Source organism: Podospora pseudoanserina, chromosome 6 (assembly GCF_035222485.1).
Source record: "Podospora pseudoanserina strain CBS 124.78 chromosome 6, whole genome shotgun sequence".
NCBI classification, from domain to species: domain Eukaryota; kingdom Fungi; phylum Ascomycota; class Sordariomycetes; order Sordariales; family Podosporaceae; genus Podospora; species Podospora pseudoanserina.
Window position 1 is genome coordinate 1,223,117 of NC_085925.1, and position 23,141 is coordinate 1,246,257.

A 23,141-nucleotide genomic window follows, 5' to 3' on the forward strand; every position below is an offset into this window, starting at 1 on the left:
GGGGCTGAAAAATCCGATCCCAAGCGAGTCAATAAATGGCCAACCAGAACATTGGACAACGGCAGACCAGGAGAACGCTGCACTGGACCGTAGCATCCCCCACCATGAACTGGTGCGCTAACGCCTTTCCAGGACCCGTGATTGGCCAATGAGGAAAATTCCTGTCAAAGTCAATTGACCGCACAGGGAACCCCGCAGCAGCTTGTCACCACCGCCCTGGAAATCCAAAAAGTTTTGGACGGCAGTATGGAAATGTGGCGGGGCAGCAAGCTCAATACAAAATTCTGCCCTCCCGGCCGCCGACCACAACTTTCTCTTCTCGTTTTCTTTTGTTATCCAGAAGAGCTGCCAAACTCCAGAGCATGACGACCGCTACTTGAACGACGACGACTCTTCTGGTATCACTCAAAACCACTTCTTTCTCATCCCACTGCTGCCCTCTGACGGCACAAGAGCTCTCCACCCCCCTGAACCCCAGCTCCCCACCATCCCAGGGACTCTCCTGTCTTTTCGCCGCGTCCTCCGTCCTCCGTTCTCGGTCAAAAGTCATCATCCTCCTCCTTCTCACACGTTCGCTCCCCAATTCCTTCCCTTCTTCCTCCTACGACCAAACAATCCCTCTTCTCAGACACGATGGAGGCCAAACTCTACGCCCCCGCCACGGCGCCCCTCACCTCTTCCGAGAAGCTCGTCACTCTTGAGCTTCAAGATGGTGTGGTCTACCAAGGCTACAGCTTTGGTGCCCCCAAGAGCATTGCCGGTGAACTGGTGTTCCAGACCGGCATGGTTGGATATCCCGAGTCGGTGACAGACCCATCCTACCGCGGCCAGATTCTGGTCATCACATTCCCGCTGGTCGGCAACTACGGCGTCCCCTCGAGGGAAACAATGTGCGAGCTTCTGAAGGATCTTCCTGCCCACTTCGAAAGCCACCAGATTCACATCGCCGGTCTCGTCGTGGCCACCTATGCTGGCGAAGACTACTCCCACTACCTCGCCACATCCTCATTGGGCGCATGGCTCAAGGAGGAGGGCATCCCCGCCATGTATGGCGTTGACACCAGAGCGCTCACAAAGCGCATTCGTGAGGAGGGTAGCATGCTCGGTCGCATGCTGTTGCAAAACGACAGCCTCGCCGACCTGGCGGCTCTTAACAAGGCCGGCCAGGACTGGAGGCCATATTTCGAGCAACTCGAATGGGTTGATCCCAACAAGAAGAATCTCGTAGCGGAGGGTGAGTTTAGGAGAGACCTTAAGTCAGCCTCATGCTCACCATCTCTTAGTGTCCATCAAGAAGCCCAAGCTCTACAGCCCCCCATCGGCTTCGGCCCTCAAGCACTCTACCGGCCGGTCGATTCGTATCCTCTGTCTCGACGTCGGTATGAAGTACAACCAGCTCAGATGCTTCCTCAAGCGTGGCGTTGAGGTTCTCGTTTGCCCTTGGGACTACGATTTCTCCAAGGAGGAATACGATGGTCTCTTCATCTCCAACGGTCCTGGTGATCCCGCTGTGATGAAGGATACTGTGAAGCACATCTCTGCCGCCCTTGCTGAGAACAAAACGCCCATCTTTGGTATCTGCTTGGGACACCAGCTTCTTGCCCGCGCTTCTGGTGCGCAGACAGTCAAGCTGAAGTTCGGTAACCGCGGTCACAACATCCCCTGCACGAGCATGGTGACTGGCAAATGCCACATCACTTCCCAGAACCACGGTTATGCCGTTGATGCTGCTACCCTTCCCACTGGCTGGCAGGAGCTCTTCGTGAACGCCAACGACGGCAGCAACGAGGGTATCATGCACGTCGACAAGCCCCACTTCAGTGTTCAGTTCCATCCCGAGAGCACCCCCGGCCCTCGCGACACCGAGTTCCTCTTTGATGTCTTCATTCAGACCGTCGTCAAGGCGTCCGAGGACAACAGTGTGCTTCAGAAACCTGTCCATTTTCCCGGCGGTACTGTCGAGGAGAACAACAAGCTGCACCCCCGTGTGTCGGTCAAGAAGGTTCTTGTTCTTGGCAGTGGTGGTCTCAGCATTGGCCAGGCTGGCGAGTTCGACTACTCTGGCAGTCAGGCTATCAAGGCGTTGAAGGAGGAGGGCATCTACACCGTCCTCATCAACCCCAACATTGCCACCATTCAGACCTCCAAGGGTCTTGCGGACAAGGTCTACTTCCTTCCCGTCAATGCTGAGTTTGTTCGCAAGGTCATCATTCACGAGAAGCCTGATGCCATCTACTGCACTTTCGGTGGCCAGACTGCTTTGTCGGTTGGTATCCAGCTCAAGGATGAGTTTGAGTCTCTTGGTGTCAAGGTTCTCGGTACCCCCATCGACACCATCATCACCACTGAGGATCGTGAGCTCTTTGCCCGCAGCATGGACTCCATCGGCGAGAAGTGCGCCAAGTCTGCCTCAGCCAACAACCTCGAGGAGGCTATGCACGTCGTCAAGGACATTGGCTTCCCCGTCATTGTTCGTGCGGCCTACGCCCTTGGTGGCCTTGGCAGTGGTTTTGCCAACAACGAAGATGAGCTTCGTGAACTGTGCAGCAAGGCCTTTGCTGCCAGTCCTCAGGTTCTCATCGAGCGCAGTATGAAGGGCTGGAAGGAGGTCGAGTACGAAGTCGTCAGAGATTGCCAGGACAACTGCATCACTGTCTGCAACATGGAGAACTTTGATCCCCTTGGTATCCACACCGGTGATTCCATCGTTGTGGCTCCTTCTCAGACTCTCTCGGACGAGGACTACAACATGCTTCGCACCACCGCTGTCAACGTCATTCGCCACCTTGGTGTTGTGGGCGAGTGCAACATTCAATACGCCCTGAACCCCTTCTCCAAGGAGTACTGCATCATTGAAGTCAACGCCAGACTGTCGAGATCCTCTGCTCTCGCCTCCAAGGCTACCGGCTACCCCCTTGCCTTCATTGCTGCGAAGTTGGGTCTTGGCATCCCTCTCAAGGACATCAAGAACTCGGTCACCAAGGTCACCTGTGCCTGCTTCGAGCCTTCTCTTGACTATGTCGTGGTCAAGATGCCTCGTTGGGACTTGAAGAAGTTCAACCGTGTTTCCTCCCAGCTCGGATCTTCCATGAAGAGTGTTGGTGAGGTCATGAGCATTGGTAGAACATTCGAAGAAGCGATCCAGAAGGCCATTCGCTCTATTGACTTCCACAACTTGGGTTTCAACAAGACCGAGAGCGCTTTGATCTCGCTGGATGACGAGTTGCAGACCCCCTCTGACCAGCGTCTGTTTGCCATTGCCAATGCCATGTACAATGGCTACTCGGTGAAACGCATCTGGGAGCTCACCCAGATCGACAAGTGGTTCCTCGACCGTCTCATGGGCTTGATTGACTATGCCAAGCACATGGAAGGTCTGAAGGGCCAGTCTCTCAACGCCAACACCCTGCTTCGCGCCAAGCAACTCGGCTTCTCTGATCGCCAGATTGCCAACTTTGTCGGTTCTTCTGAACTGCTGGTCCGTGATGTGCGCACCAAGGCCGGAATCACCCCATTCGTGAAGCAGATCGACACTGTCGCCGCCGAGTTCCCCGCCTACACCAACTACCTCTATACCACCTACAATGCCAGCGAGCACGACATCGCCTTCAACGACCGCGGCGTCATGGTCCTTGGCTCTGGTGTTTACCGTATTGGCTCCTCAGTCGAGTTCGACTGGTGCTCAGTGAGAGCTATCCGCACATTGATGGAGTCGGGTATCAAGACAATCATGATGAATTGTAAGTTTACACTTTCGTTTCTCTCTCTCCTCTCCCATATGTTTTGAGGCCTTTGGACTATGTTTCAAGGCTTTTGGGCTATATTTCAAGGCCTTCTCGACTATCTCTGAAGGCGTCTCGGCTATCTTTCAAGGCCTATCGACGGTCTTTCAAGGCCTATCGATTTTCATTCGAGGCCTCTGGACTATCTTGGAAGACCTATTTTATGTTTTCAAAGGCTTTGAAAGATAGCCGAGAGGCCTTGAAAGATAGTCTGGAGGCGTGTTGGCTATCTTCAAAGGCCTTATCCCCGAGTGGCACTCGGTATATGTTTTGTCAACGGCGTCCCGGTTTTTAGTCTTCACACATCCTCTCAACCACTTTGACACCTTCCCGCACCCTTCCAAGAGCTTTAGTACTAATATTTTGACCGAAAGGCAATCCAGAGACCGTAAGCACTGATTTTGACGAAGCCGACAGGCTTTATTTTGAGGCCACCACTGTGAGTTTCGACCCCCGAGACTGTTTACTCGACCCCCTGAGAATCTTTTTTCTCAGCCCCCTGAGAACTTCTTGACCCTCTGAGGACCTCGCTCATAACGAATACTGACAATTCTACAGATGGAGACTGTGCTCGACGTCTATGAAGTTGAAAACTCGCAGGGCGTTCTAGGCGCCATGGGTGGCCAAGGGCCCAACAACATTGCCCTGCCCCTGTTCAGAGCTGGTGTCAAGATGCTCGGTACCTCGCCTGAGATGATTGATTCTGCCGAGAACCGGTACAAATTCTCGCGTATGCTGGACCGCATTGGTGTCGATCAGCCTACCTGGAAGGAACTCACGAGCTTCGAGGAGGCCAAGGCCTTCTGTACCAAGGTCACTTACCCAGTGCTGGTCCGCCCCTCGTATGTTCTTTCTGGGGCTGCCATGAACACCGTCTACTCTGAGGGTGATCTCGAGTCCTACTTGAAGCAGGCCACCGCTGTGTCTCCCGAGCACCCTGTCGTCATCACCAAGTACATCGAGAACGCAAAGGAGATCGAGATGGACGCCGTGGCCAAGAACGGCAAGGTTGTTGGTCACTTTATTTCTGAGCACGTCGAGAACGCTGGTGTTCACTCCGGAGATGCCACTCTGGTTCTTCCTCCCCAGGACCTCGAGCCCACTACCATTCAGCGCATCGAGGACGCCACCCGCAAGATTGCTGATGCTCTCAACATCACTGGTCCCCTCAATATTCAGTTCATTGCCAAGGACAACGACATCAAAGTCATTGAGTGCAACGTTCGCGCGTCTCGCTCCTTCCCCTTCGTCTCCAAGGTCATGGGAGTGGATCTCATTGAGATGGCCACCAAGGCAATCATGGATGTTCCTTTCGAGGAGTATCCCAAGATCGATCGCACTGTTGACTCGGTTGCTGTCAAGGTCCCTCAGTTCAGTTTCTCGCGCCTGTCTGGTGCTGATCCTGTGCTGGGTGTCGAGATGGCCTCCACTGGTGAGGTCGCTTGCTTTGGCTCCGACAAGTATGAGGCTTACCTGAAGGGTCTCATGTCCACTGGCTTCAAGATCCCCAAGAAGAACATTCTGCTGTCTCTTGGTTCTTACAATGACAAGCTGGAACTTCTTCCCTCGGTTAAGAAGCTTGAGGAAATGGGCTACACCCTCTTTGCCACAGCAGGAACCTCCGACTTCCTGGCATCTCACGGAGTCAAGGCGCAGTACCTTGAGGTCCTTGGCAAGTCTGAACAGGAGGCTCAGAGAAGCGAGTACTCGCTGGTTGACCATCTGTCCAACAACAAGATCGACTTGTACATCAACTTGCCATCCAGCAACAGATACAGGCGCCCGGCCAGCTACGTGAGCAAGGGCTACCTCACTCGTCGTCTGGCTGTTGACTACCAAGTTCCTTTGGTTACCAATGTCAAGAATGCCAAGATCCTGATCGAGGCTATCGCCAGGCATTTTGAGCTGGAGGTCGGCATCACCGATTATCAGACCAGCCACCGTACTGTTCAGCTGCCTGGCCTGGTCAACATCGCCGCCTATGTGCCCGGTCTGGCTGTTAGGGACAGCGGGGATCTCCAGAGTGTCACCAAGGCTTCGATTGCTGCCGGATTCAGCATGATTCGCGTCATGCCCCTTGGAGAGGGTGAAGGCAACTCGATCACAGAGGCAAAGTCCCTCAAGATCGCCCAGCAGAACAGCAAGCGTGGTGGCTATTGCGACTTCAACTTCTCCGTCACCGCTACCTCTGACAATGCTGACAAAATCAGCCTTCTGGCCGGTGAAGTTGGCTCTCTGTTCATTCCTTTCAACCACATGTCCGGAAAGAACATCAGCAAGGTTGCTGCAGTCCAAGCACACTTTGATGCCTGGCCAACTCACAAGCCCATCATCACGGATGCTCGCACCACCGACTTGGCCTCCATCTTGCTGCTTGCCAGCCTCCACAACCGCCGCATTCACGTCACCGCTGTCACCACCAAGGACGACATCAGATTGATTGCTCTTTGCAAGGCAAAACAGATGAATGTCACGTGCGATGTGTCCATTTATTCTCTGTATCTGTCCCAGGATGACTATCCTGACTGCAGCTTCCTGCCCACTGCCAGGGACCAGGCTGCTTTGTGGCAGCACCTTGCCACCATCGACGTCTTCTCTATTGGAAGCCTGCCCTACCAGCTCGCTCAAAAATGGGGGAAGCCAACTGATGCCACTGTTGGCATCGCCGATGCACTCCCCCTCCTCTTGACCTCGGTTGTCGAGGGCAAGCTCACTATTGAGGATATCATGACACGTCTCCATGACAAGCCCAAGGAGATCTTTGAGCTCCACGACCAGATTGGCACCACTTTGGAGGTCGAGGTTGGCCGCACCTACACCGTCCCTGAGACCGGGCCCTGGTCTCCCTTCGCTGGGAAGGTTCTGAAGGGTGCTGTTCAGCGTGTGACATTCCAGGATCAGGTCGCATGTCTCGATGGCGTCGCCGTGGAAGGTTCCCCAAAGGGCAAGGACATGTCTACTCACGGAGCCATGCCTGCCATCGCCACCATCACCTCTCCTGCCTTGAAGCCACTTAGCCAAGCGTTGTCCCCGTTGCCAGACTCGAGACTCCTTGCCTCTCCTGCCCGTGGCCCCTTCACAAACAAGTTGCAGCAGCTTCTTTCCATGGATTCCCCATTCAGGAAGAAGCATGTTCTTTCCGTGACATCCTACAGCAGGCAGGACCTGCACCATCTCTTCGACGTTGCTGAGGAGATTCGCAACCGCGTCGACCGCCAGGGTGTCCTTGACATTCTTCGCGGACGCCTGCTCGCCACCCTCTTCTACGAGCCGTCTACTCGCACCTCTGCCTCTTTCGATGCCGCCATGCAGCGTCTTGGCGGCCGCACCATTGCCATTACCACCTCGACTTCGTCGGTTCAGAAGGGTGAAACTCTCCATGACACGTTGAGGACGCTTGCCTGCTACGCAGACGCTGTCGTCCTCCGCCATCCTGATGAGAATTGCCTTGAGGTTGCCCCGATCATCCCTGTTCCCATCATCAACGGCGGTAACGGAAGCAAGGAGCACCCCACTCAAGCCTTCCTTGATCTCTTCACCATCCGCGAGGAATTTGGCTCCATGAAAGACTTGACCATCACCTTTGTTGGTGATCTCTTGCACGGAAGACCCGTCCACTCCCTTGTGTACCTCCTCAAGCACTACCGCACCAACAACGTCAAGGTCAATCTGGTTTCCCCCAAGTCTCTGGCCTTACCGAAGGATATCTATAGGGACCTCAAGGAAGCTGGCCAGATTCTCTTTGAGAGTGAGAGCCTTACTCCCCAGATCTTGGAGTCCACCGACGTGCTGTACGTCACCCGCGTGCAAAAGGAGCGCTTCGAGGATCTCGCCGAGTACGACAGAGTCAAGAACTCTTATCGCATCGACCAGAGCACTCTCCGTAACACAAAGCCCAGCATGCGCGTGATGCATCCTCTTCCCAGAAACGAGGAGGTTGCTGAGGAGGTTGACTTTGACCAGAGAGCCGCGTACTTCAGACAGGTGAGCACCCCCCCTTTTTCTTTCTCGTTCCTGAATAAACACTGACATACGACAACAGATGAAGCACGGTCTCCACTGCCGCATGGCTTTGCTCGCTCTTATTCTTTCTTAGAAGGAGTCGAGTTGATCATGACATCTATGGAATGGCGTTTGCTTTTTGTTCATTTTCTTTCAATAGTTATTATATATGGGACGAATGGGAAAAAGGATATGGATGGGAAAACTGGAAGGCATGTTGATTTTTGCGTTCTATTTGCTTTTCGAGTCAGTGGTATCTACGATAGATAGATCCTAGACCAAACGACTCTCCTGGACCGAGAACGACCTTGGAACCCTTTTTTTTTCTTCTGGTAGCATTTTCTTTGTTTGATGATATCTCATGACTTTGTATGAGTGATACCCTTTTGCATTGGGATGGCGTATGTATAGTTATGTTTTATGCACATGTATTTGGGTTGCATGTAGAGGCGTATGTGCGTTTGGGTTGGGTTTGGGGTGCTTTGTATTTACTGTATTTATATGTATCATTAGATATGTCCATAATTGGATAACAATTCAATAATATGCTTTATTGTGTTGTGTTGTGTCCTCTTTTTGTCCAGTGTTGTGATGATGGATGGGATGGTATCGAGTGTAAGAACATACAGAATCTCAGCACGAGAATCGTCCTCTCTCTGAATCATCTCCTGTTCCACCCGTCTGCGCGATGTCAGAAGAAAGCTAGGTGGAGTGAGGGCTCCTTTGATCAGATTGCGGCTTGATTATGTTTTGTTTCGTTTTGTTCTACCTGTTATGCATACATTCTACCGATAATTGAAGTAGATGAGAATTATGTATGTTACTCTTAGATGCCGCCACCACTCCGATCCACGCTCACGTAGAGGTCTCCCGCCTTCCTCCGCGCCGACTCGTTCTCCCTGGTGCGGGAGGAGGAGACTTGCTGGACGGCGAGGGCTGTGAGGGTTAGGGCTAGGGTTGCGGCTGCTAGGCGGGGGTTGCGGCTGTGAAAAGGGGCGTGTTAGTCAATGCTGGCAAAGGAATTGAAACTGTGAGAGGGGAGAGAGGGGTTTGGTGTAAAGACATAGAGCAATTTGATGACGTGGGGTAAGACTTTGCTGTGGTTGACAGGAGAGGTGAAGTTAAACGCTCGACTTCCGAATCGGGAGAGATAAGATGAGATAAGATGGGACATACCTCACGCCGCGCTTCATGGCGGGGGAAGAAGTAGTGGGGGTGGTGGTAGCTGCGGCAGCTTGACGGATGGGAGTGTGGGAGGGCATTGTGATATGTGATGGAGTTTTGGGGGGTGAGCTATCAAGATGTTGAAGTTGTTGGAGAGGTATGGTAGGTAGGTATGAAGTATGAAGGCGGTGAAGTAGACGGATGCGATGATGTTATGTCAAGAGTAGCGTGACGGATATAGCAACAAAGATCTTCAACGGGACAGAAGGTAAATAGTGATGCTTCTCTAGATAACGGAATTGTTTTGCGAAAGGAGGAAGACAGAAAAGATCAAAACCCCTTGATCTGTTACTTTCTTTACTTTTGAGCTGCCCCAAACGTTCGAGGCCCGGTTCCTAGGGGGGCAACAGTGGCACGCGACCAGGTGCATTGCATGAAGCTAGCTAGTCGGTGTTAGTGTGCTGCTGCGTAGCAGTGTTGCTGCCCCGCGATAAGATTGGCAGGGTGAGCTTGGCTGCCGGTGTTGGTTACCTAAGGTGGCGCACTGTACGGTTTTGATATCCGTCAGAGCACGGTGTTTTTATTTTGTTAAGGGTGAGGTTGAAGGTGGTAGGTTAGGTGCGGGGCATTGGGATGATGATGACATGACATGACTCGGAGGTTACCGTGTTTCTGGGTTGGGGACTTTCTGCTTTTGGCGGGAATGTCGCAGATGTTATGCAAGGAGGGGAAAGTCGGGTTGTTTGGGGTTACACTGGGCTGATTGGCGATGAGGGCGGCGGTCATGGCGAGGATGTCATGGGAATCAGAGAGGGAGAGTTTTTGGGCGAGGAGGAGTGACGTTAGAGTTGAAATGACGTCCAACATTGAAGGTTTGGATGGTATACGTTTTGACGGTTGACCAGAGGTGAGGGGCTGTCAAGTTGAAGGTCAACAGCTATTGTTTGCATGGCAGTGGTGGTCAAGCAGTGATGTCTGATGATGAGACATGTCTTAGGTAGTGAATTTTGAATGGCCATCATAATCTTGGAACTTCAAATTCCATTGTCTACTGGAACATCAATCTTTCAAGAGTTCATTGAACCACTTTGTTGTTGGCGTTGCAGATGCATCAACACGTGGATGTGTCAGTCAGTTTACGCGCAATGATTGGTCAAGAAGCTAGTATCAGTGGAGAGGTCTTCCACGCCTTGACCTATATTCTTCAACATCAGCAAGCCTCGTCAGAGTGAGGACTTGGTGTGCTGCATGGATATGGGCTTTGGGCTTGCATTTGAGGACAGTATCTGTAAGTATTTCCATTGCGACTCTTTCCGCTCCATGTTATATTGACTGACGAGCTTGGGCGGCGGCGGCAGATCAGAAGCTGGGAGCTCGACGTGCTTGATAGGGCTGTTGGGGGCTGTGTAGCATGTAGCTGCAGCTCCTCGTTGTTCGGTTGGCGAATCGAGTGAGGCGGAATATTTGTATGTTTGATGGTTAATATGTTCAAATATGACTGGCGCTGGACCCGACTGCTGCCTGGCTGAGGCATCCTCTTTCGTTGAGCCTCCATGACGAGCAGGCCGCGAATACCCTTTCAGTGCGCATTTGAGGACAACAGGTCGCTGCAGTTTTTAGGCCATCTCAAAGCTGGAATGTCCGACCATCTTCACGTTCCCATTCCAGTTCATCCATTGTTCTTTCAGAGGAGCTCCCCCGCGCTTTCCTTTCACACCGACAACGTGGCGGGGTAATTAGGTTCCAGCTTAAACTTTGCTGACGACCGCCATCTTGATATTGACCTTCAGTTTTCCTTCGGCTCGCGAGCTCGCGTGGCATCAAACTTAGCTTGGACCAATTCCCTATCGCTTGCTGGCTCGCATCATCAGCATTCGCTGCCTATCCCGTCGTACAGAAAAGCGTCATGGAGCAACAACAACTTATCGATCAACTTATCGACGACTGGGCGAGTACGCCCAGTCCACCAGCACAAGAAAATATGCCTATGGCTACTGAATCTGGATCACCAAGAGCTGTAACCTTCAGTGAGCCCCAACCGGAGCCTCCAAAACCACATCAACCCCATCCTGCGACCCGAAATGCCATACAGCAGAACTTCATGGACATTATGGCTACCAGATGCCACCTCGCCCCAGCCAAAGGCAAAGATACCTCCGTCTTGGCCTTCATCATCTTTCCCAAAGACTACATTGGAACCACTTGTGACGGCGGCCGATGGGGTGATTTCAAGCTCCGTATGAGCTACGGTTCGCTCATCGCTCTCAATTCTGCCAAGATCAACAACATGTTCAAACCCCGGGCCCAGGAGCGGTTCCGTCGCCGACTGGCTACTGACCTAGGTGTGAAAGACCTGCCGGAAGGTGTCAAGTATGTTCTGGACTTCACGCCTCCGGTTGAGGGAGCTGAGCTAGCAGACCTTACTGCGAAGCTCTGGCTGCCCAAGATGGTCAAATTGTGGTTTCTTGCTGGCCACTATTCGCCAGACCCAGTCCTCAAATGTTTCCAAGATACTGATTTCCGGAGCCGGCTGATGGCAGACTCTGCAGTTGGCGCCATCATGGTAATGGGGCATGATGATATTTGCAGACGTCAGAACTGTGAGTTTTGTTGCCTCGTTAGATGTGGCTTTCTTGTTGCTAATAGTGCGATTTAGGCCTTACTGATGCATCTCCGTGGGAAGTTGACAGCAGTTGCCCGGGAATTGTTCCCGATGACGAAAGTACCCCGATGTGCCACATCCCCCCTTGGCGAAGAATTGAGGATTATTGTCCCATACGGCATCGTGTCTGCATCATGCGTGTTTTGCAGGCGATCAACGGGAAGGATCTGATGCTGAATTCGGCAGTAAGAATGTGGACCGTCGCGCAAGTGGCCATCTCTCTGGAGGTTCCACAGGTCGTGGTAAGCATCAATGACCCTATCGTTGATCTTGATGGCAGGCTTACTGACTTTGCTCAGGTTGACCCGGTCACCCAATGGCTCAGTGCTCCTCCAAACACAAAGTTCACAGAAATTTGTCCCGAAAAAGCGTTTGAGCTTGCCTACGCGCTCAGAATCCCAAGTATCTTGACGGCCGCCTTCAAGATCCTGGTCAGCGAAACTGCCGTCGACTACGCCAAAGCGCTCCGGTCGCCACGTCTTCCTAAAGAAAGCTGGGTGCAGCGTCCCCGAGATGACTACGGCGACTTCCCTTCTGATCCCGTTGAATACGGCGCCCGGGCTTTTCTTGATAGGATGACGGGCAAATACAAGTTGCTCAAATCTGATGCCGTTTTCAACTATCTCCCCACCCGGATCGCTGAATGGGACCATCTCATGGCGACGAAACAAGTTATCGATCGGTATGGGCATTCTGAGGTGAAGGAGGCCTATGAGCGACTGACCAGGGGTTTGGTACATATCGTTCACGAGTACGTGGACAGAGTGATGACAGCTGAAACGCAAGGTTGCGAGATTGATGGCCTTCCGCAGAAAGTGGTGGAGTTGGTGGAGGCTCAACGACGGCATTACGTCCCCGCAAAGTCCCATTTGCCCTTGCATCTGGTGTACTCAAAACTGGATCCCTCGCAAAAAGTTCTCACGCCGTACTTGTGGAGGAGTTTACGCGAGAAGCTCGAGACTCTTGCGGAGATGGCGAACACGAAGGTTGATGGTGATTATCTAGAGCAGCTCAGGCTCACGTTTAACAAGGAAATGTCGAGGATTCGCCATCCTGAGGCCGTGGAAATGTTGAGCGACATTGCGAGTGCTGGTGGTGGCAATCGCCAAGTCTGGACGGGGTGGTTTGACCTGTTCAAGTTCCACAGCGGGTTGCACTATGCGCTCAAGGACTTGACCACCAGGGTGCTGGGGCATCACGATGAGAACATGTTTTCGTTCTTCCTTTCGGACCACTTGCTGCTGAATATTGAGGATAGCGAGCTCAAGTACTTGCCGATTTGGGCGGATGGTGGGTTAGATGATGGGTCGGGGGGTGTTTTTCAGGAGGTCATTCCCGAGGCGGAGATGGGGCCAAGTGAGCCCGGGCCGGGTTATCATACGGGGTACACGGTTGCGGGGACGGACACGGACATGGCCAGTACGGTTGGGTATGCGCCTACGATGGTGAGTAAATCTGATTTGGGGTTCGGAGAGCTGTTGTTGGATGATGCGACGGTGGCAAGGAGTGTGAGTGTTCAGCAGACTGGGGCTGGGGAGAGCGAGTGGGGTGGGATTATATCGGATAATAAGAGGAGGGTGGTGGCTGTGCCGAGTGAGATGACGAGCGAGGATCGGTTTACGGAGGGAGAGGATGGGGAGTGGAATGAGGCTATGTATGAGAGGCCGGCGGGGCATCAGGCTGTTGGGCAGGCGTTGGAGGAGTATGTGGAGGAGCCAGGGTTGGAGGGTGGCTCTTTGAAGGGGAAAGGGGTGGACGATGTCATGAGTCTGGATGATGACGATGATGACGATGGGACGTCGACGCTGGATGGGTTTGAGGATATGGATGATGTGAACTTTGGGCTTTGAACATTTAAGGGGGTTTATGTGGGGTTTTGTAATCTGAAGGAATTTTTAGGCTGGGGGATATGATTTTAAGAGCAGATCTGCTGAATATCTTTGTCTTTCCTCTGTAGGAGGGGGATGAATTCACTTGAAATAAGGGTCACGATCTTGAGCAAGGCGTTTCGGTGTTTACTGGGGCTCTACCTAAACAATGTAGATTTTGATAATTTTCATGTGAATAAATGGATATAGATGAGAGAAAAGACCATCATGGTCATTCCGATCTTTCCATCCGAGCTTTGTTAACGACAATGGCTGTCAAGCGCTGCTCAGTCTAGTAACCCCTGTCCGAGCGTGAGTAGCCGTCATGCTCAAGACGAGGTAGTGGTCGCCGTCGTTGTCGGACTCTTCGGTGCCATGGTTGCTCTCACCGTCGCTGTCCTGGTCCAACTCTTTGGTGGAAGAGCTGCTTGGATCTTCGGTACTCGAACTGCTTGACGCTTCGTCACCGGCGTCGGGCATCTCCAAGTCACTGGGGCTTGCTCTCCTCGTCACTGGTGTTGTCCGACTCTTTGTCACTGGTGGGAGGGGACGTTGAGGAGCGAGCGAGCGGGGTCACTTGCTGTATACCTAGATGATCCCAGCGTGAATACCTAGGCGGGCTAACTGTATGTGCCATCTCTTACGGCCTTCCATAGGTCTGGTGGCATTCTTCCCATTTCGGCCATCAAGTCCCGGCGGTGATGGCATGCTGCCCTACGATCATGACATCAATGCTACGATGATGCAGACCTGAATAACCTGGAGGCCTGATTACCTATCTTGGATAAGGTTTCCATAGACCGGACGATGGAGTCGATGGTGAAGAAACCATAGACGCCGTCGCGGGCGTGGGGCTCGCTGAAAAGGGTTCGTGTTGAACAGGATGAACGTAGGAGAGCACTGTGAAGAGGAGGAAGTTTCGGGACATGATTCTTGAACAAAACGCTAGGAGTAAACGGTAGGCGTGCAGTGAAAGAGCAAAAAGAAGGTATTTTACTTATTTTCGTCCGAGCTCGAAACACACAGAATTGGTATGTACCACCGGCTAGACATGACAGGTGTCTTTGGAAATACAACTTTATTGCTGCAAATTCAACCCCCGTAGATGTCATCTTCACCTAATTGTCAGCCTTCAAGTACAGCAGCTCTACCTAAGCCCCTTTATTCACACTGCCTCATGACGAACGGTGACATTTCGCAATGATTTTGCTCTCCTATGGATGCACTATGGGTATTCTATCATCCCTCACCACCTTCTTTCCATACATCATATCATACTTCAACCTCGCCCCTATCTACACCACCCTAACCACGGTTGATCGTATTACCAGCCCCCCTGGGGTTCTCCTCCACAAACTCATCCCACGCCCTAGCCTTATACATCTCCTTCTCGGCCTTTTCATAATCATCCTCATCCGGCTCCGGCACCTGCCCACTTGCCTCCCCTCCCCCCTCAATAATCCCACCTCTCCTTCTCTCTTCCTCCAGGTACTCATCAATCGTCATTGTCGGCAGATTATGACTCGGCCTAAACACCCCCTTGGCAATCTCCTGCCTGCTTGCCAACAGCGTAAACGGCTGCAGTGGCTTCCCCTGCTGTGACAAAATCGGTCCTCCTTTCCCTCCAAGAGCACGGTTCATTATGTCTAGTCTGTCGTTGTAACTGCCATCGCTGGTTATTCCCCGCCTACGCCTATCATCCTCGGCTTGCTGCTGGTTTTGCTGGGTCGATGGAGGTGGTTGGGAGGGTGCCATGGACAAGATCTCCATTTCCCGATTTAGAGAGTCGAGGGCGTTGAAGGTAAGGTGAACACGATAAGCTAGGTTAGCTAGGTAGACTTCTCGGACGACTTCCTCGTCGCCTGCTCCCGAGGGGATGTCTTCATCTTCTGTGGCGCCATACTCTGGACGGCCGCGGAGATATTCTAACTTTTGGCGGAGGGCTTTTTCTGTTTGGAAGTTTGCGATTTTGGCATTCCGGCGGACTGTTGGGTCGGAGGAGTTGGCGGTTGAAAAGGTGGATGGGGAGGAGGTGTAGGCTTCGAGGAGTTTGGCTGATTGGGGGGTGAGGAGGGAGTAGCTGTCTAGGAGGTGGAGGAAGCGCTCGTAGAAATCGCGGGCGGAGGTGAGGATTCTTTTGCGCTCGGGAAGGGAGGGGGTGGGGAGCTTTTGGGAGAGCTCGGCGAGGTGGTAGTTGATTAGGAGGAGGGGGAGGTCGGAGGTGGAGAGGTCTTCGAGAGATTCGTTGCGGGAGAAGAGAGAGAGGTGGGATATCAGGTGAAGGGACTCTTGGTAGTTCTTGATGGCGGAGGAGATGGCGTCGGCGTATTGTTGGGAGTTGGGAGTGAAGGCCTGGGTTTCCAGAGCGATGCGCTGGGCTTCGGCGTCAGCGAAGACAGCTTTGAGGGAGCGAGGCTCGGTTTCCATGGTTGCCTTCTATTCAATCCTAGAGTCTGAAAATGAATTGTATTTTTCAAAGATCTTTAGTTTCTCGGTCGGTGCTGGTGGATGCTGGTGTTGTCTTTGGCGGCCGCTTGATGTGGAGGGAGGGCACTTGGAGAACCTGGAAATCCTGGCAGGGGTCCCTGAGCTCGGTCGACCCCACTTTGAAACGTCCCTACTGTAATAGAGCTGCCCGTCGTTTGATCTTATCGTAATCTAATCTAATCAATCAACGACACGTCACTGTTTGGGGGGCCCTCTCCTGGTGATCAAATCTGGGAGCAGTAACGGTCATAGCGAGTAGAGGAAGTTCTATAGCGGTTATCACAAGATTCACCTGCTCCAAGAAAAGTCCTCTCATCAAAACATGATTATTGACTGACAGATGCGTCATGTGGGCAGCTGCTGCCTCGATCGGTAAGTGGGGCGACTGACGGCACAATGGCGACCTTCTTCAACCATCGACTAACTTCTTTGGTGATGCATCAGGCCATCAGGTTTTCCAAGAGCACTCTGCCTATAACACCGCCCATGCGCGTCAGCCCCCGTCGCTTGCCCTCTCTTTCCGTGTTTGCCAGAGGAACCCGTTTGATCAGCTCAAGCAACAGCAGAATGGCGCTTCATCCCAAGCAAGTCGACAAGCTCATATGTATGTTTGACACCCGGCGTTTTTGGAAACGAGAAAATAGCTAACACGCCATATAGTCGCCCCCACCGGGACACCAGCACTACTGGATTCAGGCCCTACACTTCCTCCTGGACAGGCCGCCCAGTTCTTGAAAGCTGAGCGCCAAGGTGGTCTCAAGAGGACTGACGTCGACCCGGAGAGCCCTATCACACAATTCCACACATGGTTCCAGCAAGCCTCGCTTCCCGAGGCCGGTGTTTTTCACCCAGAGACATGCACATTATCCACTGCCCAGCTTCCCTCTGGCCGTGTCTCCTCTCGTGTGGTATACATGAAGGAGCTTGATCACAAGGGATTTGTCATTTACAGCAACTTTGGAACCAGCGGTAAGGCTAGGGATTTGTTTGGTACCGCAGATGGGAAGAGTACAGGCAATCCATGGGCCTCTCTTGTGTTTTGGTGGGAGCCCTTGGAGAGGCAGGTCAGAGTAGAGGGAAGAGCAGAGAGACTTGCGCCAGAGGAAAGTCAAGTCTATTACGACACCAGAGCAAGAGGTAGTCGCATTGGTGCGTGGGCTAGTCAGCAGAGTTCAGTGCTGAAGCCCGATGCGAGCAAGGAGGGTGATGACGGGCGGTCACAGTTGGAGGGATGGGTCAAGGAGACAGAGAAGAAGTTCGAGGGTGCCGAGCAAATTCCAGTTCCTCCATTCTGGGGCGGCCTCAGAATTATTCCAGAGCGAGTGGAGTTCTGGCAGGGGAGGCAGAGCCGGTTGCACGATCGGTTTGTGTATGACCTTGTCGAGTGTCAGGATGGGAGCAAGAAGTGGCAGTTGGAGAGGCTAAGCCCATAAAGGGGACGGCGTCAAAACACACAGCTTTCTCAGTTAGGATTTGAGCCTTAATAAACTTGTTCACATTCACAGGTTCCCCGTCTCACAGAGTTGAACTTCGTGATCGGGCGAAATCGAGGTTTGTTGCTCTACGCGGAAGCCTGTGGATAGTTGCAGAAGCTGATAGCTCCAGACTCAGAGACCACATCTTTCGCAGCAATCAACTGATCTGTTCAACTTTTAGAGCGTTTTCCGGGTGCTGGCTTTTTTCAATTTTATTATATTTCTTTTGGCTGCTCCGGGAACTCGCAACTGATCAGAAACACCTGCTCCAATCGCACCTTCTTCTTCAGTGGGAAAGCTCCCTTCTTGCGCCTTCTATTTACAGAGCAATTTTAACCCATCAATATCTGCCAACACTACCGGCTCTCATCAAACACTCTCCCAAAACTCTCACCGAACACTCTCACAGCCCGTATCTTTTCTCACTCTTACCCTATCTACCTAACTGCGCCACCGTGCTTTTCTCGCAACACAACCGACTAACTACCTTACCCATCCTTCTCACAACGCTGCCGAAGATGTCTCCGGGTGTGCTTCTATCAACGCCGGGCAGCCTAGTTGAGGGTGACCTATTGAGTCTGTATGGTTCAACCCCAGACACTGCAAGTCAAACCTCGCCAGATGCCAGCAGTGAGGCGAATGACGATGTTGACACCGACAGAGACGAGGACGATGGCAGTGGTAGAGGCAAGATATTCGAGGTCAACGATCCGCCAGGGCCGCGCAAGATGTCCGAGAAGAAGAGAGCAGACAATGCAAAGTTTGACATTTGGCTAGAGGAGAACCAGCAGAACCTGTCCAAAGGAGCTGGGAAGCTGGTGTTGGATGAGGAGAGGTCTGCCAACTGGCTGATGCGCGAGTTCGAGAACAAAAAGATCATCACGAGCCCGCGAGATTACCAGCTGGAGCTTTTTGAGCGGGCCAAGACCCAAAACACAATCGCAGTGCTGGACACCGGTATGTCTACCACTTGGACACTCCTTGAAACTCACATGGGCTAACTTCTGTTACAGGATCGGGAAAAACGCTCATTGCCGCCTTGCTTCTGAGATGGACGATACAAAACGAGCTCGAGAACCGATCCCAAGGCCAACCGAAGCGCATTGCCTTCTTTCTTGTGGACAAAGTAGCTCTCGTCTTTCAGCAGCATGCAGTCCTGACGTGCAACCTGGACTACTCGGTAGCCAAGTTTTGCGGACAGATGCTCGATCGATCGTCAGCGGAGTTTTGGGAGACCACATTCCAGGAGAATATGGCCATTGTCTGCACCTCGGAGATTCTCTACCAATGCCTCCACCATTCATACATCCGCATGGACCAGATCAATCTCTTGATATTTGATGAGTGCCATCATACCAAGAAAAACCACCCCTATGCCCGGATCATCAAAGACTTCTACATCCAAAATGAGGACAATGAAGCACGGCCGCGCATCTTGGGAATGACCGCCTCTCCTGTTGATGCCCAGATTGACCCAAGAATTGCTGCCGCTGAGCTCGAGGGTTTGCTTCACAGCCAGATCGCCACAGTTTCTGACCCAACCATCATTCAACATACCATCAGTTGTCCAAAAGAGGAGATAGTTCTGGAGTACGACAGAAGGCCTCGGCAGTGGACGACCCCTCTTCACCAGTCCATCAAGGCTCTGGTTGGGAACCATGATCACTTCACAAAGGCGTTTGTTTTCACCTCACAAGCAACAGCCGAACTGGGGCCATGGTGTGCTGACCGGTACTGGCAACTCTTCTTCAACCAAGACGACATTGCCAAACTCGAGACCCAAGCGGAGCGAAGTCTGCTTCGCCAAGGAGCCTTCAGCCAACTCATGGGTCTTGACAAGAACAGGGTGCGGGAGGCTCACGAGCTTGTGAAAAATCATGAATTTGAACAGCCTATTCTGGACACTCGGCTATTCTCCTCCAAGGTCATCGAGCTCTGGAAGACTCTTCATGATCAGTTCAGCAGTCAGGATCTTATAAGACGATGCATCGTCTTTGTGAAGCAGAGAAACACAGCAAACATTCTCGTTGACCTCCTCAAACAGCCGGAACTCAAAATTCCTGGTCTTGAGCCAGGTATTCTTGTAAGTTGACCCCTCTAGAAAATATCAACTTCTCTAACTCTAGTGAACAGATTGGCGGCGGGAGAAATGATTCCAGCTGGGAGAGCTCCAAGACTAGCTACCGCGATCAGGTCCTGACCATCATCAAGTTCAAGAAAGGAGAGCTCAACTGCATCTTTGCCACCTCGGTCGCGGAAGAGGGCCTTGATATTCCTGATTGCAACATCATCATCAGGTTCGACTTGTATGACACGTTGATTCAGTATATCCAATCTCGTGGGCGCGCTCGTCAAGAAAAGTCGACCTACATCCACATGATTGAGAGAGGGAACTCCGAGCAATTGCAAAAGATGAAACAGCTCAAGCAGAGCGAAGACGGACTCAGGAAGTTTTGCGAGGCGATGCCGGACACGCGAAAGCTGACCGGAAACAACTTCAAAATGGACTACTTTCTGAGGAAAGAGAAAGGCCAACGACAGTACACTGTTCCGGAGACTGGGGCAAAGTTGAACTACAAGCAGAGTCTCATCTGTCTTGCCAACTTTGTGTCATCACTCCCACACCCGCCAGAAACGAACCTAGCACCGGAATACATGGTCAATACCACCGAGGGCGGGTTTCAGTGTGAAGTTATCTTACCGGCTGCATCTCCGATCAGATCTGCCATCGGAAAAGTGCACGGCAGCAAGGCAGTAGCCAAGTGTTCAGCGGCCTTTGAGATGTGTCTTCAGCTTGTTCGGGGCAACTATTTGGACGCTCACCTTCGACCAACTCTTACCAAGCAGCTCCCCGCCATGCGTAATGCCCGTCTTGCCATCAGTTCCAAGAAGAAGGAAGAGTATGGCATGCGCATGAAGCCGGAGGTCTGGTCAACTCTCGGCGAGCCCACCGAGCTCTTTGTAACGGCCCTGACTTTGGAAAGTCCAGATTCACTTGGCAGACCGTCATTACCACTGTTGCTGCTCACACGAAGACGGATTCCTCAAGTTGCTTCGTTCCCTATCTATTTTGGAAAGTCTCGTTCCTCAATCGTCAATTTCGTACTGGCAGGTGAACCCATTGAGGTGGATGAAGCGGAGCTAACCAGCTTGACCGCCTTCACTCTCTCGATATTCAAGGATGTTTTCAGCAAGGAGTACGAGGCGACATTTTTGGACTTGCCTTATTTTCTGGCTCCGACTTGCAAAGACCACTCCTTCGATTTTTCCGCGCCGGCATCAGACGAGCTTATCGATTGGGACACCGTCAAATACGTCCAAGAAAATAACATCGTTACTTACAACTTTGACGAACCGGATGACTTCTTTGAGCACAAATACGTCTGGGACCCCTGGGATGGTGCTCGCAAATTCTACCTTCGTGGACGCCGTCACGATATGAAACCTACAGACCCTGTGCCCGAAGGCATTGTCGCCCCCGGCCACAGGGCTTGGAGGACGACGTGTGACGCGCATGACATTCTGAACTACAGCAACAGTCTGTGGTCCAAGTCCCGAGCCAAGTTCAAGAGCCGGGGCGACCAAGCAGTGGTGGAGGCTGAACTATTGTCTACCCAGCGTAACCTTTTGGATGACAGTCTGGAGGGCGAAGACTTGGAACCAAAGCAGTGCTTCTTGGTTTTAGAACCATTAAAGATCTCACCAGTAAGGTACCCATTTTTTGAGTCGAATATTGCAACGCTAACAGACTGCAGCTTCCAGTTCAGGTTGTGGCTATGGCCTACAACTTTCCTGCCATCATTCACCGAGTCGATTCCAACTTGGTTGCCTTGGATGCGTGCAACATGCTGGGGTTGAATATCAGGCCAGACTTAGCGCTTGAAGCCTTCACCAAGGACAGCGACAACACTGATGAACAGGATGTTGAGCAGGTGAATTTCCAGCGCGGCATGGGCAACAATTACGAGAGACTGGAGTTTTTGGGCGATGCTTTCCTCAAAATGGCCACCACAATTGCCATCTACACCCTCATCCCTGACAAGGACGAGTTTGAGTACCACGTCGAGCGCATGATCTTGATTTGCAACCGGAACCTCTTCAACAACGCACTTGAGGTCAAGCTAGAAGAGTACATTCGATCCATGGCCTTCAACCGCCGCACTTGGTACCCAGAGGGCTTAACTCTCAAGCGCGGCAAACGAAAGGACATCAGGAAGAAGCATGTCTTGGCCGACAAGTCTATTGCCGATGTCTGCGAGGCCATCATCGGCGCCGCCTACCTTACTGCACAGGAAGCTGGCAACTTTGACATGGCCATTCAAGCAGTGACGAGAATGGTGAATGACAAGAACCATACGATGCAGACATGGTCTGACTACTACGCAGTGTACAAGAAACCTGCGTGGCAGACTATGCCAACAAACAGCGTGCAGGAAGACATGGCCGAAAAGTTTCACAAGAGGATGGGTTATCGATTTCAATATCCCCGTCTGCTGAGGAGCGCGTTCCAGCACCCGACTTACCCAACCTCGTGGGAGAGGCTCCCCAGCTACCAACGTCTTGAGTTCCTTGGCGACGCTTTGTTGGACATGGCATGCATTGACCATCTCTTCCATCGCTTCCCAGGGACCGACCCCCAGTGGCTGACCGAACACAAGATGGCCATGGTCTCCAACCAGTTCTTGGGCTGTCTCGCAGTCTACATTGGCTTCCACCGATCTCTCCAGCACAGCTCGCCTGCGGTCCAGTCCGAAATCGCGTCATACGTCACAGAAATTGAGGAGGCCCTCGCCGCTGCGAAAGTCGCTGCCGTACAAGAAGACAAGTCAGAGTCCGAATTTGCGAGAGACTTTTGGGTGGACTGCTCCCGCCCTCCCAAGTGCCTCCCAGATACGATCGAAGCTTACGTCGGCGCCATATTCGTCGACTCCTCCTACGACTACCAAACCGTCCAGGATTTCTTTGACAAGCACATCCAGTTCTGGTTTGAGGACATGAGGCTGTATGACACGTTTGCCAATAAACACCCCGTGACATTTCTGGGTCATGAGATGCAGCATCGGTTTCGGTGTCAGGAGTGGCGGTTGCTGACGAGGGAGATTATGGTTGATAATGATGAGGAGGGGGGTATGATGGGGGAAAAGCAGGTTGTTTGTGCGGTGATGGTGCATGGGCAGAAGCTGGCGCATGCGGTGGCACAGAGTGCGAGGTGTTCCAAGATTGGGGCGGCGAAGAAGGCGCTGAGGGAGTTGGAGGGGTGGGAGCAGGGGGAGTTCAGACGGAGGGTAGGGTGTGATTGTAAGGTGGTAGGGGAGGTGGAGGGGAAGGATGGGGAGAAGGGAGAAGAGGTTGAGATTGAGGTGTATGGGGATACTATTTGATGGTAGGTAGGGATGGTATTTGATTTGGGAATTTGGAAGGGTGAAGATGAGAGGGATTTGGTAGAGGTTATGTAGATAGGCGGATGGAGGGGTTAAGCAAAAGCGGTGCGTTTGACAAAAATGAGAAGCGAACTTTCTCTGATTGTGTTTTGTCACTTGTGATATGTCATGTTGAAGTAGGTTGCAAAAAATGAATGAGTCTGTCTTGATGTAAATAAATGTGTGCGGTGTCTGTGGTGTCTAGTGGGATTTTAGGAAAAAGGGGGAAGTAAACAGACGTGTGCGCTTGTCTGGACAACGTAGTCAGTTACATAAGCAGC

At 52.3% G+C, this 23,141-nt stretch overlaps 6 protein-coding genes across 6 annotated transcripts; 4 read left to right on the top strand and 2 right to left on the bottom strand.

Moving 5' to 3' along the window:
- The first annotated feature begins 225 nt into the window (after positions 1-225).
- Positions 226-8,340, top strand: URA2 (Carbamoyl-phosphate synthase). Its single transcript, XM_062949114.1, has 5 exons — positions 226-1,234; positions 1,284-3,740; positions 4,157-4,221; positions 4,341-7,766; positions 7,825-8,340. The coding sequence occupies exons 1-5, from the start codon at positions 634-636 to the stop codon at positions 7,876-7,878; spliced, it is 6,603 nt and encodes a 2,200-aa protein (XP_062797350.1). The 5' UTR covers positions 226-633; the 3' UTR covers positions 7,879-8,340.
- QC764_606110 (uncharacterized protein) lies at positions 8,253-9,977 on the bottom strand. Its single transcript, XM_062949115.1, has 2 exons — positions 8,961-9,977; positions 8,253-8,767 (listed from the first exon to the last, which is right to left on the bottom strand). The coding sequence occupies exons 1-2, from the start codon at positions 9,044-9,046 to the stop codon at positions 8,611-8,613; spliced, it is 243 nt and encodes an 80-aa protein (XP_062797351.1). The 5' UTR covers positions 9,047-9,977; the 3' UTR covers positions 8,253-8,610.
- Positions 9,978-10,025: 48 nt separating this feature from the next.
- On the top strand, positions 10,026-13,733 carry QC764_606120 (uncharacterized protein). The gene is made up of 4 exons (XM_062949116.1): positions 10,026-10,236; positions 10,307-11,548; positions 11,605-11,852; positions 11,910-13,733. Exons 2-4 carry the CDS (start codon positions 10,855-10,857, stop codon positions 13,458-13,460), a joined length of 2,493 nt encoding a protein of 830 aa, XP_062797352.1. The 5' UTR covers positions 10,026-10,236; positions 10,307-10,854; the 3' UTR covers positions 13,461-13,733.
- A 1,050-nt stretch (positions 13,734-14,783) lies between these two features.
- TAP42 (Type 2A phosphatase-associated protein 42) lies at positions 14,784-15,905 on the bottom strand (the record flags this gene model as incomplete). The annotated part of the gene is made up of 1 exon (XM_062949117.1): positions 14,784-15,905. One exon carries the CDS (start codon positions 15,903-15,905, stop codon positions 14,784-14,786), a length of 1,122 nt encoding a protein of 373 aa, XP_062797353.1.
- Positions 15,906-16,158: 253 nt separating this feature from the next.
- On the top strand, positions 16,159-17,398 carry PDX3 (pyridoxamine-phosphate oxidase; the record flags this gene model as incomplete). Its single annotated transcript, XM_062949118.1, has 2 exons — positions 16,159-16,569; positions 16,626-17,398. Exons 1-2 carry the CDS (start codon positions 16,362-16,364, stop codon positions 17,396-17,398), a joined length of 981 nt encoding a protein of 326 aa, XP_062797354.1. The 5' UTR covers positions 16,159-16,361.
- Positions 17,399-17,958: 560 nt separating this feature from the next.
- On the top strand, positions 17,959-22,930 carry dcl1 (Dicer-like protein 1; the record flags this gene model as incomplete). The annotated part of the gene is made up of 4 exons (XM_062949119.1): positions 17,959-18,397; positions 18,454-19,523; positions 19,574-21,145; positions 21,196-22,930. The coding sequence occupies 4 exons, from the start codon at positions 17,959-17,961 to the stop codon at positions 22,819-22,821; spliced, it is 4,707 nt and encodes a 1,568-aa protein (XP_062797355.1). The 3' UTR covers positions 22,822-22,930.
- Between the last annotated feature and the right edge of the window lie 211 nt (positions 22,931-23,141).